The sequence below is a fragment of the Heteronotia binoei genome, chromosome 5, assembly GCF_032191835.1.
Source record: "Heteronotia binoei isolate CCM8104 ecotype False Entrance Well chromosome 5, APGP_CSIRO_Hbin_v1, whole genome shotgun sequence".
Taxonomy (NCBI): domain Eukaryota; kingdom Metazoa; phylum Chordata; class Lepidosauria; order Squamata; family Gekkonidae; genus Heteronotia; species Heteronotia binoei.
Window position 1 is genome coordinate 132,783,953 of NC_083227.1, and position 13,932 is coordinate 132,797,884.

General features: G+C 51.5%; 2 protein-coding genes across 2 annotated transcripts in view; both read left to right on the plus strand.

The window, feature by feature from the left end:
• LOC132572884 (membrane protein BRI3-like) overlaps window positions 1-13,932 on the plus strand; it is a 418,468-nt gene that overhangs the window by 121,512 nt on the left and 283,024 nt on the right. The window lies entirely within an intron of this gene.
• Window positions 2,168-5,511, plus strand: LOC132572056 (uncharacterized protein K02A2.6-like; the record flags this gene model as incomplete). The annotated part of the gene is made up of 4 exons (XM_060238843.1): window positions 2,168-2,536; window positions 3,473-4,249; window positions 4,334-4,757; window positions 4,889-5,511. Coding segments are annotated over exons 1-4 (2,193 nt in total), but the record flags the coding sequence as incomplete, so codon positions are not given.

Sequence of the window (13,932 nt, forward strand, 5' to 3'; positions counted from 1 at the left end):
CCACCGCCTTGTGGGAGAGGAAGGTATGGTAGAAACTGAGAATTCCCAAGGATGATTGTAACTTGGCCTTGTTGGTGGGAGCCGGCGCATTGCAGATGGCCTTTATTTTGTCCTGGGCTGGATGAATGCTGCTCACGTCCACCATATACCCCAGAAAATCTATGGTGGGCACCCCCAATACACATTTTTCCCATTTTACCTTTAACCCTGCCCCCTCGAAATGCTGTAACACCATTCAGAGGCAGTCACCGAATTCTTCTTCAGTGGCTGCCGCAATCAGCACATCGTTGAAGAATGGCTGTACCCCGGGGATACCTTTAAGAAGGGAATCCATTAAGTTCTGAAACAGTCCTGGAGCCACGCTGACCCCAAACTGCAAGCGTCTAACTTTGAAGGCCCCCCAGTGTGTTATGATTGTTTGTGCTTCTGCTGTGGCTGCGTCCACAGGGAGCTGTTGGTATGCTTGTGCCAAATCCAGTTTCCCAAAGATTTTTGCTCCTGCTAGGGATGCTAGCATGTGGCTCACCACCAGAATGGGGTATGCATGGCCATGCAACGTCTTATTTGTCGTGCATTTATAGTCAGTGCAGATGCATATGCTGCCATTGGATTTGATCAGGATTACTATGGAAGTCTCCCACTTTGCATTGACAACTGGTTCCAGAACCCCTTGAGCCATGAGGCGGTCAAGCTCCTCTTCAATCTTGGGCCTGACAGCTAGTGGCACCCACCTGGCCTTCAGCCATATGGGCTGTACGTTGGGGTCTAGTTGTAAGGCTACGGTGTATGTCCCCAGAGTTCAATCGAAAACCGTGGGGAACTCTTTGCACACCCTTTGAAAGTCCCTTTGAACGGGGGTGTAATGGATTCCCGTCACTTGGATGCCCAATGCCTGGAAACAGGACCGACCTAGGAGACTACACAGATCGCCCTCCACAACTATGAGGGGGAGCTCGCCCTTGAACTTTCTGTACCTAATGTGGACCAGGCCCACTCCCCAGACAGCAACCTCCCGCTTCTGAAAGTCTCGGACTAGGAATGAGGTTGGTTTTAATTGAGCTTCCCCCCCAGGGCACATCTCCCTGAACGTGTGGGCCGAAATGACTGTCTGGCCCGCCCTGAGTCTACCTCCATTTTGCAAGGCTTGCCTTCCATGAACACAGTCATGTAGTATTTATCTGGGGAGGAAATGGGCAACTGGCATACCTGGGTCTCCGAAGTGGTAAGTGCCTGGATGTCGTCCACTAGTGCTACCTTGTGGCGGTGGCCATTCTGTTGGTGAGGAAGTTATCCTTGGCGCAGTGCCGCCGACCAGTACTCCCGAGCTATGTGCCCGGCCTTCCCGCATGTATGGCAGGTTGTGCTCCTGAACTTGCACGTGCATCGCTCATGTGGCTCCCCTCAGCTGGTGCAGGTCTTGGGGGTGGTTGATTCTGTTGCTCGCGGCCTCGGCTTTTGTTGGGTCACCTGATGCAGCTTGAGGGCGTTGTCCCCATCTGAGTTGTCTGATTCTGCGGCCTGTCACAGCTGGTGGGGACTGGTTCCCAGGCGGCAGGGCTTTTCTTTGTGCGCATCCTCGGCAGCGGTGGCTATTTGTAGGGCCTTCTCCAAGGTTGGCTTTGATTCCGTCGCGATTTTATGACATGCCTTCCTGTCCTTGAGGCCGTGAGTGAACTTCACGAGCAGATTCTCCTCCAATTGTGCGCCATACTCCACCTTCCTTCCCAAGTCTTGCAGGCAGGCTAGGAAGGTCGCTATGGTCTCGTTTGGCTCCTGGAAGCTGAGGAACTGTACCTTCTGGGTGAGGAGAGTAGGCTTCGGGAGTGTAATGTATTGGCTGAAATACGCGCCCACGCGCAGAGGCGGCTGGGTATCCCAGGCACCTCTAGCGCGGGGCGCGGAATCCCCGCCTACTACATCCACGGCGGGAAGTTTAACAGGCCAGGATTGGCCTGACCTGTACAGGAGGCTGAAACGGGTATGTACATAAGCAGGGCCCGGCCCGCGTGTTCTCTCTCTTGCAACGTGCTCCTAATAAACAATGTTGCCCTACTCTCGTCTCCGCCTCGAGTACGTTACACTGGCGACGAGGATGGGATACTAGCCTCATCGGCTACAATCGGAGACCTTGGGCAACGAACGACCGGCCACGACTGCCGCCGCCACCATGGCCAACCAGAGCGGGAACACCGGGTACATCAAGCCCTTCGACCCTGCAAATCCTGAGGGCTGGGAGTCCTACTCGGAACGGGTCGAGTTCTACCTCCGGGCCAACAAGATCACCGACGCCGGATCAAAGAGGGATGTTCTCCTGAGCGTCTGCGGGCCAGCCACGTTCGAGATCGCCAAGGGTCTCTCGGCTCCCGCCCGCCTCGCGGAGAAATCCTACGATGAGATCATCAGGCTCCTCACGGGCCATTTCTTGCCGCAGCCCTCACGGGTGGCCCGCAGATTCCTGTTCCACAAAAGGGACCAGACCGCTGGAGAATCAGCCGCGGACTACTTGGCGGCCCTCCGCAAACTCGCCGGGAACTGCAACTTCCCCCAGTTGGAGGAAACCCTGGCCGACCGATTCACGTGGGGCCTCCGCGACGAAAGGCTCCAGCAGAAGCTCTTCGCCAAAGAAGAGCTCACCCTCCAGGGCGCCTTCAGCGAGGCAGTCGCGTTCGAGAGGGCTGCACGGACCTTTCCCCGGGTCAAGACCGAGACCGCCCACCATGAGGAGCTGGACCCCGAGCACCAGGACGAGGGGGAAGCCTTCCAGACGCGCCGCGCCGCAGGACCAGCTGCCCGAGCTCCACAGCGCCCCCGAGCCAGCGAACGGCCGAACCAGCGAACTAACGAAAGGGCCAAATGCGCCAGCTGCGGCGACCCCCACGATCGGAGGGACTGCCAGTACCGGACCTGGGACTGCAGGAGCTGCGGGAAGACCGGCCACATCGCGCGAGCTTGCCGAGCCAAGCACAACCGCCCGCGACCGACCGCACACCACGAGGCCACAGAGTCCCACTCAACAGCCTCCACCTCACTTCAGGTACTGAGTTTGCCCCTGACCACCCCCAACAAGATAAAGATGGCGGTCCTCATAGACGGGGCCCCCTGCGTCATGGAAGTGGACTCGGGCTCCTCCATCTCCATAATCGCGGAGGAGACCCTGAGAAGGCTGCGCCCCGGCCAGGGGCTGCAGCTGCGACCGGCAAATATCGTATTGCGGGACTTCCAGCAAAACCCGGTCCAAATAGCGGGGTGGGCACGGGTGCAGGTGGAACGGGGGTCCTTCAGAGGCCCCCTAGACATCCTGGTGGTCAGGCGGCCGCTTACCACCCTCTTGGGTCTTGCCTGGTTTGGCCCCTTGGGAATCCGAATAGAGGTGGCGCGCACGACCACCGCGGGAGGGTTTGGGGAGGTGTGCAGAGAGTTCCCCGATGTATTCGATGGGTCGCTGGGTAGTTACAAGGGCCCGGCCATCTCCCTACCGCTCGACCCGACGGTCAGACCGATCCGGCTCAAGGCAAGGAGGGTCCCCTTCGCCTTGAAGCCCAAGATCGAGGCAGAGTTGGACCGCCTAGTAGCACAAGGGGTCCTGGAGCCGGTCGATTACGCCATGTGGGAGACCCCCATAGTGACTCCGGTCAAACCCAATGGGGACGTGCGTATATGTGCAGATTACAAGTGCACAATTAACAAAGCGCTCCAAGACAACCCCTACCCAGTGCCGGTGGTGAGCCACGTCCTGGCTGCTCTAGCGGGGTCTAAGGTCTTTGGGAAGCTGGACCTGGCCCAGGCCTACCAACAGCTCCCAGTAGACGCCAAGACGGCGGAAGCCCAGACCATAGTGACACACAGGGGGGCCTTCCGGGTGAAGAGGCTACAGTTCGGGGTAAGCGTCGCTCCGGGGATTTTTCAGAGTATAATGGACGCTCTCCTTAAAGGGATCCCCGGAGTGCAGCCGTTTTTCGACGACGTTTTAATCGCCGCCCCCGGCCCCGAAGAGTTCGGAAATCGCTTGAGAGAGGTGCTCCGCCGGTTCCAGACAGCGGGGCTCAAGGTCAAACGGGAAAAATGCTTGCTGGGGGTCCCACGGGTGGAGTTCCTGGGTTTCGCCGTAGACTCCGCGGGAATCCACCCAACAGAAGAAAAAACTCGAGCCATCCTGCAGGCCCCGGCTCCAACCTGCAAGGCGGAGCTCCAAAGCTTCTTGGGGGTGCTGAACTTTTATCATTCGTTCCTCCCCCACAAGGCAGCCCTCGCTGAGCCCCTCCACAGGTTACTGGACAAAAAGGCCCCGTGGGTGTGGGGAAAAAGGCAAGCCGCCGCATTCCAGGCGGTCAAGGACATCCTAGTATCTAATGCGGTGCTCCACCATTTTGACGAGGGTCTCCCCGTCATCTTGGCGTGCGATGCGTCGCCCTACGGAGTGGGGGCAGTCCTGGGGCACCAACTCCCGGACGGGAGGGAGGTTCCGGTGGCATACTACTCCCGCACGCTGGCTCCAGCCGAGAGCAATTACGCGCAGATAGACAAAGAGGCACTGGCAATCGTGGCGGGGGTCCGCAAGTTCCACGAATATCTGTACGGGCGGAGGTTCACTATTGCCACCGACCACAAGCCTCTCCTAGGCCTGTTGGCCCCGGACCGGCAAACCCCCCAAATTCTCTCACAGCGCGTGTTGAGGTGGAACCAATTCCTCAACTCCTACACGTACACACTGGTGCACAGGGCAGGCAAGGCCATGGGCCACGCGGACGCGCTCAGCCGTTTGCCGCTCCCAGAAGTAGGCCCAGACCCCGCCCCCGCACACCAGGTCATGATGATAGAGAGCCTCCCGGAGCAGCCCCTCCACGCGGCGGAGGTCGCCAAGGCAACACAGAAACACAGAGGGTGCTAGACTGGGTGATGAGGGGCTGGCCGGAGGGGAACATGGGGGAAGAATTCAAACCATACACGACCAGGAGGGAGGAACTAGCCGCGCACAAGGGGTGCCTATTATGGGGAAGCAGGGTGGTGATCCCGCCTCCGCTGCAAAAGCGAGTCCTGGAATCCCTACACGAGACCCATCCCGGCATAGTCCGAATGAAGGCGTTAGCCAGGAGCTACGTCTGGTGGCCGGGAATGGACGGGGAGATTGAGACGTGGGTGCGCAGGTGTCAAACGTGTCAGGAGTCAAGGCCTGAGCCCCCCAGCGCCCCCGCCACACGGTGGGAGTCCACCCGGAAGCCCTGGTCGAGGCTCCACATCGATTTTGCGGGGCCATTCCAGGGTCAAATCTTCATGATCATTGTGGACGCCTATTCCAAATGGCTGGAGGTCATTCCCGTAGGGTCCACCTCAGCGGCCGCCGCCATCAAAGCGCTGCGCAGGGTCTTGTGCACCCACGGTATTCCGGATACCATAGTCTCAGATAACGGGACAGCATTCACAGCGGCGGACTTCCAAGGGTTCCTCAACAGATACCTGATTAAACACATTCGCTCCGCCCCCTTTCACCCGGCCACTAACGGCCAGGCGGAGCGGATGGTCCGCACAACCAAGGAAGCCTTAAGCCGCATCGTTCAGGGAGACTGGGACCACAGACTAGCTGCGTTCCTTTTCGATAACCGGGTCACCCCCAACCCGGCCACAGGGGTCAGTCCGGCCGAGCTCCTCATGGGGCGCAAACTCATAACACGGCTGGACCGACTACACCCCGACAGGACCGCTGACCCCAGCGGAAGTCCCGAGGTCCGGGACGCGGCAAGGGGGTTCTTCGCAGGCGACCCAGTTTATGCCCGGAACTACGCTAGGGGACCCGAATGGGTGGCGGGCAGAGTGTTACGAGTAACGGGGTCCCGCCACTACGACATATCGACCGAGGGGGGCCAGGTCCTACGGCGGCACATCGACCAGCTACGCCGCCGGACGCTGCCCGAGGACCCAGCGGACATAGAGGAGGCGGAGCCAACCAGAGGCCGGCCAGACGACGCGCCCCCAATGACAGCAGGGCCGCCGCCCGAAGTGCAGGGGCCTACCGAGCCCGACCGGCCCGAGGAACCAAACCCGCCGCCTCTGGCGGCACCACAACCCCCGGACGCGCCCGCCAGGGAAGCAGCGCCCCCCCCACAGGACCTTTCCAGACGGTCCACCAGGGAGAGCCGCCCGCCCGCGTATCTTAAAGACTATGTTCATTAACTAGGGGGGGAGGAGTGTAATGTATTGGCTGAAATACGCGCCCACGCGCAGAGGCGGCTGGGTATCCCAGGCACCTCTAGCGCGGGGCGCGGAATCCCCGCCTACTACATCCACGGCGGGAAGTTTAACAGGCCAGGATTGGCCTGACCTGTACAGGAGGCTGAACCGGGTATGTACATAAGCGGGGCCCGGCCCGCGTGTTCTCTCTCTTGCAACGTGCTCCTAATAAACAATGTTGCCCTACTCTCGTCTCCGCCTCGAGTACGTTACAGGGACGAAATGGTTGGTCAGTGCCTCAATGATCTTATCGAAGGAAGATGCCTCGAGCATATCTGGTGCAACCAGGCCCTCTGCTAGCTGTAGCGTGGTGATGCTGCAGTTGCTTAGCAGGATGGCCTTCTTGATTTTGTGTTCATCCTCCTTGATTCGCTGTGCCACGAGGTGGTACTTGAGTCTTTTGACCCAGGCTTCCCAGGCCTCAGGCTGTGCCACGTCGAACTCCAGAATGGAGTTTTGCGATTCAGACCCGGTGGCCGTGATCAGGCTGGACGGTGGTGCCAGTTGTGCGGCGGCGCTGGAGCTTGGTGTGCTTGGAGGTGCTGGGGTGCCCTGGACCTCGCTCATCCAGATCCCACCTTTGTCACCACTATAATATAGTGGATTATAGTGGCAGAGTCTCGGCGTAGTGATAACAAGCTCTTTATTAGGAATCACATAGTAAAGGGTTACAATACAAGACTGAGGATGGGGCCTGCAGGCCCAACTTATATACATCTCTAGGTTCCTGCGCTAGCACATCATTGGTCATTCAAACTTGTGGGGGCTTGTGGTCGGTCTAGGGCTTCAGGGATTTGGATCCTGCAGCCCTTTGTTCCCATGTCCCCAAGTTCAGTCTGCCTGGCTCCAATGAGCCGGCAGGAATATCCAAGTCTTCTCTTAAGTCCACATACATAACAGCAACTATATAACTTTTTAATTTTTTTCCTTTATTTTCCTGATAATACAGCTTTATTTTGTTTTATGGTGCGTTGCTGTGAGTTTACTGGTCCAAAGCCGGAGTAATCTTGGGTACATTATAACAAAGAGGTTTGCTCCAGGGTTTCAGGCATAGATGGGAACAACTCTCTCAGGACAAGATTGAGAGATGAATGGTCTGACTCATATGGCAGCTTCTTGTGTTTAGGGATGATGCATTAATAGGTGATTCCCCAACTGAACCTCTTTTTGAAAGACAGAAAGGGCATCAAGGTGCATACTTTGAAACTGTCCTGGTTACACTGCTGTAACATGCTCTTTGTGAGGCTTCCCTTGAAAGTTGTTGGGAAGGTGGAACTTGTTCAGAATACAGCAACCAGATTGATATTGATATTAGCTACAGGGTGAACTTTGTTGGCTACCAGTTTATTTCTGGGCTGAATTCAAGTACTTAGAGCCTTATGGTCTAAGTCCAGGATATATGAGAAAGAGTCTTCTCTTCAGGGGTGTAACCAGGATTTTTGCAGTTGGGGAGCAGCCCATGTCGACTGGGTTTCTTCCTGCTTCTGTTGGCTGCAGAAGCAGGAAAATGTCCCCCCATGCATCTCCAACTGTTGGAGACATATGGACTCACTGGGTTTCTTCCTGACTCAGTACAGCAATGGAGATAGTCAAACGTGCTAACTCGGATATGCATTCTAGGTAATCAGGGTTTTACATTCAGGTTCTAGTGAAAACCCTTTACATTTTTGCTGCTCTTCTAGAATTTACTTTATTTCCTAAACCCACAGTTTCCAGAGACCGAAAACCACATCCTCTCTGCCCAGGAAGCACCACCCCTCAGCCTTAGATACAGGTGCGGCAGCATGATTACCCAGTGACAATCGGGGAGCATCGCATTCTGCACATGCTTAGAACCACTCTTCCCTCTCTACAGTGCAATATTGTTTTATTACTCTCTTGATTTCTTCCCATGGTGGAATTCTAACAAAGGCTTCCCATACAAGGCAGAGCCAGGGGGAAAAGTGGTCCCTGTCACACCTTCTTTCCTGAGCTTAAGCAGGGTGAGCCCATTGATTAGGGCAAGGAGCCCCAGGCAGGCTGTGTGGAAACAAAGGGGGTTAATTTTCTCATTACTCTCACCCCCTTGCAGTGGCTGGAGAAGGTTTCTTTTGGTTGCTTGCAGTCAGAGATGGAACTCTTGTGCTGAAGAGTCTGAAGTGGTTCCAGGCAAGAATCATAGTAGGCTTCCCAATCCCCAGGTCCCAGAGGGGGATCCCCCGGTTTTACAGGCTTCCCCCATCTCCCAGCCAGCTGGCCAGCGGGGGAAGCCCTGCCCCCATAGCCATCATTCACCTCCATGAACGATTCCCATAGGGAATGATGGGGAATTGATCTGCGGGTATCAGGGGCTCTGAGGGGGCTGTTTTTTGAGATAGAGGCACCATATTTTCAGTATAGCATCTAGTGCCTCGCCCCAAAATACCTCCCAAGTTTCAAAAAGATTGGACCAGGGGGTCCAATTCTATGAGCCCCAAAAGAAGGTGCCCCTATCCTTCATTATTTCCTATGGAAGGAAGGCATTTAAAAAGATGTGCAGTCCCTTTAAATGTGATGGCCAGAACTCCCTTGGAGTTCAATTATGCTTGTCACACCCTTGTTCCTGGCACCGCCCCCAAAGTCTCCTGGCTCCACCCCCAAAGTCCCCAGATACTTCTTGAATTGGACTTGGCAACCCTAAATCATAATGGCCAGGTGGCATGGAACTGGAGGGCAGGTGCAGGGCTGGCCAGCAAGATCACATGGTGCTGGACATGGCATGGGAATGGAGGGTGGTGCGGGACTTGCCGGCACAGAGGAGTGTGTGTAAAAAATAAAATAAAAATGGAAAGTCAGGAGGCCTGGGTTGGAAAGGAAGTTGGGGTCCTTGGCAATAGAGGGTGGGGCTGGGCCCTAAGAGGCCCCACTATAGGTATGGGCCTCTTTCTCCCATATGTAACCTTCTGCACTTTATGATAATCTTGTTACTTCAAGATAATGTTCTTAATTTCATTTTAGCCACAGTAGAGAGGGCTATTTTATCCACATCCCACACATTATTGATCAGTTGAAGTTCACAAGATTTGGCATACTGTCTGAGATTTGGTTGGAAGAGACCAGGGCCTTGCGTGACCTCTCGCAGTTCCACAGGGCCTGCAAGACTGAACTATTTTATCTTGCATTCGATTGAATATGGAGCTGGATGGAGTAGCGAAGTAAGAACCTGCATTTAACATCTTCTAGACCACTGGAGGAACTGTGCAACTGTGAAACTGTGAAAATTAAGACGACATTAGATACCACCTAGTTATTTATCTTAGATATTGTATTATTGAATTGAAACAATATAGCACCTTTTTATGTTTTATGGTTCTGTCATGTTGTATGTTTTATATTGCTATTGGCTTGTTAGCTGCCCTGAGCCTGCTTCAGTGGGGAGGGCAGGATATAAATTTAATTTATTAAACTAAACCAAAACTTTAAGGTTTTGAGCCTTTTAGGATTAAAGTTCTGATGTGATTGTATTGGAATACAGTATTCTCTGCTTATAGTTTTATTTTCATGATTTTATTTTTCTACTCTCCCATTGAGAATTAAGAATGCTATAAAATTGTGAATGCTGTAAGATTTCTAACTAAATAAATTTACAACATACATATAATACACACTGTGTGAATTGCTGGGTACAAAATCATTTTTGCATTCATGTGTATTATAAATTATACCTATATTTCTTATATTGACATTGGAGGGTGTTCTTTGCTGATACGATCATTTCCTCTAATTGCTAAAGTTGGAAGACAGCCATCACCATTGTGGTTTTGTGTAAATGGGAGTTGCATTTATATTTATGTTTATATATTAGGGTAGGCGCACACTTACATACCATTTCCTCTGTGTGCTCATTATGATCCAAGAGATAGGAAAGTGACTTAAAATGAGGCCATGTTGGCATTATTTGAAAAATAAACTGTTACTATGGTTAATGTGATCCTTAATGTGGAGAAACTGTTGTTTCTAGATGATAAAAAGTCTCTGAAAAGAAGTTATTCTATCTGAATTCAGGGTCAATTCACCATCCAAGGGGATGAACAACAGTCCCCCAGCGCCACTCTCCAAAACCTACCATTCAAGTAGGACCAGAACCACTACATAAAGGTGTCCTATTCCCAGTTAAGATAGGTGGTAGAGAAGGATAACATGATTAATGGTATCAAAAGTCCCTGAGTGGTCCAGGAGACTCAACAAGTTCTACTCCTGGCAGAGGTCATCCACCAGATTGATCAAGATTGCTTCAGTTCCATATCCAGACCTGAAACCAGATTGGAAAGAATCTTAATAATTTGTGTTATCCAGGAAGGTCTGAAGTTTTCCAGCCACTACCTGTTCAATCCACTTGCTCAAGAATTGAACACTTGAGACTGATCAATAATTCTTGAGATCTCCTTGGTCAAGGGTAGGCTTTTTAAAGAAGTGGACAGTCCACAGTATGTTTGCAGGCTGAGGTGACTACCCTCTCTCTTAAGGAAGCATTAACTTTCTCTCAAACTCAGTCAGCCACCCTCCCCCACAAGTTATAAAGTACCAGGAAGGGCAAGTGTCAGACAAGCAGATGGTAGTCCTCAAACTTCCAAGGATCCTGTTCACATCCTCAGATTGAATAAAGTGAAAAGTGTCCTACACAATTGGACAAGTTGGCACCCTGACACCATCTAACCTGTCACTGCTAATGTAGACTCCAAGTTGGAACAGATGCAAGATATTTTATCTGCAAAGTTCTGAGTGAAATGCTTACAGTGGACCACCAAGCAGTCCACCTCCTCCTGCAGGCCATATCCCAACAGGCCTCTGACCACTTGGAACAGCTCCACTGGCCTACGCTGTGCAGATGCAACAGTGGCAGGGACGTTTCTTTGGAACAATCATTACCACAGAGTATGATTTAAAATAAGCTTTTGCCCATGTCCTAGCTGGTTTAGCTTGCATTTTCCTCAACTGTTACTCTAGCCATCTCCCTTGCCTTTTCATTGCTCAGTGCTCCTGAGTAAACCAAGGGACTACTCATGCTTAAACACCTGAGAGAGGGTGCCTGGAAGCTATTGTGTCAACTGCCTTGGTCATTTCCCCATTCCAGAGGTCAGCCAGGGCATCTATAGGAATGCCAGCCATATCAATAAGAAAATCCTCTAGAGCCATCAAAAAGCAATTTAGATCCACCTGGCTCTGGAAGCTGATCATCTTAATAGACTGCCCCTCTGCAGAGTCTTGGTATCCCTGTAAATCTAAAATCAAGCAGGTAGCAATCTGTCCATAAAAAAGGAATCATCATCAATGTGTGTACATTGAACAAATGGAGTTGGGAGATGGAATCAGGGCAGCAAGTTCTCCTACCAATCTAAGGAAATTCAGTTGTAGACCAGAACAGAGATTGCATTTCCTGATGCTATAGTCCCTTCTGGGACTTCAGAACTAGGAATACCAAATATGCTAGCAAGGTCAGGATTGTCCATGATTCCCTCTCCCATTTCTGTGTATCTGAAAAATCTAAATAGAGTAAATCCTATATATGGAAAACTATGCTTACATATGCCATTCTGTGCAACCCGGAACAGCTTCCCTAATTCCACAGGTCTTGCGTGTGCTATGATTATCACATTGTACAGCAAAAGAAAAGCTCTGCTGAAATAAAAAGAGGCCTCTTTGGGGAAAGTCAAGATGCTCCACCAATTAGAAGCTTTCTCAGGAAAAACTCCAGTGTTAGGCCTCCTGCCTCCTTCTGTAAGATTTTCTTCCTAACCCTGCCGCTGGTGAATAGAAAGATCAAAGCCAAGAGACTCCTGGTGATCTTTCCAGCACTTTCACAAGATATAGTAACACTAATGGTTATATAGTAACACACTAGGCTATTAAGCCACAGCAGGTAATTGCAGATCCTGAGCACTGCAAGAGTATAGAACAAAAATGGAGCCAAGTACCACCATCAAGACCAACAAAGTTATATTCAGAAAGTAAGCTTTCATGTGCATGCACACAAAAGCTTACATTCTGAATATAACTTTGTTGGTCTTAAAGTTGCTACTGGACTCCAGTTTTGTTCTGTTGCTTCAGACCAACACGGCTGCCCACTTGAATCTAACTGCAAGAGTACGTGTGCCTGATTTCAAATCTGTTCTCCCCCCCACCCCGCCCCCCAGATATCTAATTTTAAAGGAAGTAGGTTTCATAGAATAATAGTAAGTGGACAGGGTGAACAATAGAACTCTCTCTCTCTCTCTCTCTCTCTCTGTCTTGGCAGTCATGAATCTTCATAGGTTGCTGCTTGCTGTACATGGAAGGTTGTGTCAAAAATCAAAGCTGAAGAATGTCTAGCCCAGGAAACTGAGCAAGACATATTTTTAATTAGATACTTTTTCATCTTCTCTTACTACCATGCTGAAACCACAAAATACCTCTTGTTAGGGCCAACCCAATGACACAAAAAATCAGACAGGATATTTTAAGGATGGGGAGGGGCTGTAATGGGATGTTTCAGGCCACTATAAGAATCTTGCTAAATTCCTTATATGAAATGCTGGACAGGTATGCAAACTGAAAATAGTACTAGTGTGAGCTGGAACTTTTGGTCTTCTGGGATGAAGAAGCAAGAGATGGAGGCATACCACTGAAAATGCAAAGCCAGCAGTTGCTATGTTTGCCATCAGCCTACTGACAGCAGGCAACCCACCACCTTCACCTTGTGCCCTTGGTGATTTGAGGAGTGTGAGAAAAAAGGGGAGGGGAGAATGGCATTGATGGTGATGTTCTAGGAATCTTCCAATCTCTATGGTTTTCATGGAGAATGTGACATCATATGCAATAAAACTCCACCCTCCCAGGCACTGCCTAAAAACTTGAACCATGAGGTAGAGCAAGAGGATAGAATCAGAGTTGGACAGTACCTCCAGGGTAATCTATTCCAGCCTTCTGCACAATACAGGAAATTCAAATACTTCGTCCCACACACACCCAGTGACACCTGCTCCACACCCAGAAGATGGAAAAACACCCTCCAGGATCCCTGGCCAAACTGGCCCAGAGAAAAATTGCTGTCTGCCCCCAAAGTAGTGAACAGCATTGCTTGGGAATGTAAGAAAGGGCCACAAGAATTAAGCATACCTTCCTGTCCTCCTTCTCATGATCTGCCTAATTCACAAAATCAGCATTGCTGTCAGATGGCCATCTAGCCTCTGTTTAAAAACCTCCAAGGAAGGAGAGCCCACCACTTCCAGAAGAAGTCTGTTCCACCGAGGAACCACTGTACTCACTGTTGTTTAGTCCAGGGGTGTCAAATGTCCAGCCCACAGGCCAGAATGGCCCACCCAGGGCTTTCATCAGCCCCACAGGGTTTTTTTCTCCCCACTCTTCACCCTCCTGACCTCACCGAGGCTGACAAAGTTTCCTGCTCTTTCCACCTTGTCTTTGCCAGCTACATCAGGAAGCAAAGCTGCAAGGAAAACATAGAATGGATTTTCCATTAAGGTCTTCCTTAATCAAAAATCCATTCCATGCTTTCCTTACAATAATATGCTGCAATATGTTTCAATGGAATTGAGATAGTTTCACTCTCAACATTCCTATAGCCAGCTGAAAGTCATGCTTTGAGCCAGCTTGTCTCTGCTGAATGGACCTGACTCTAACCTGGGGAGCCCCAGCCAAAGGGGGATATTATAGTGGAGAACCATTGCCAATCTGAGTAGACCCTAGGGTGGG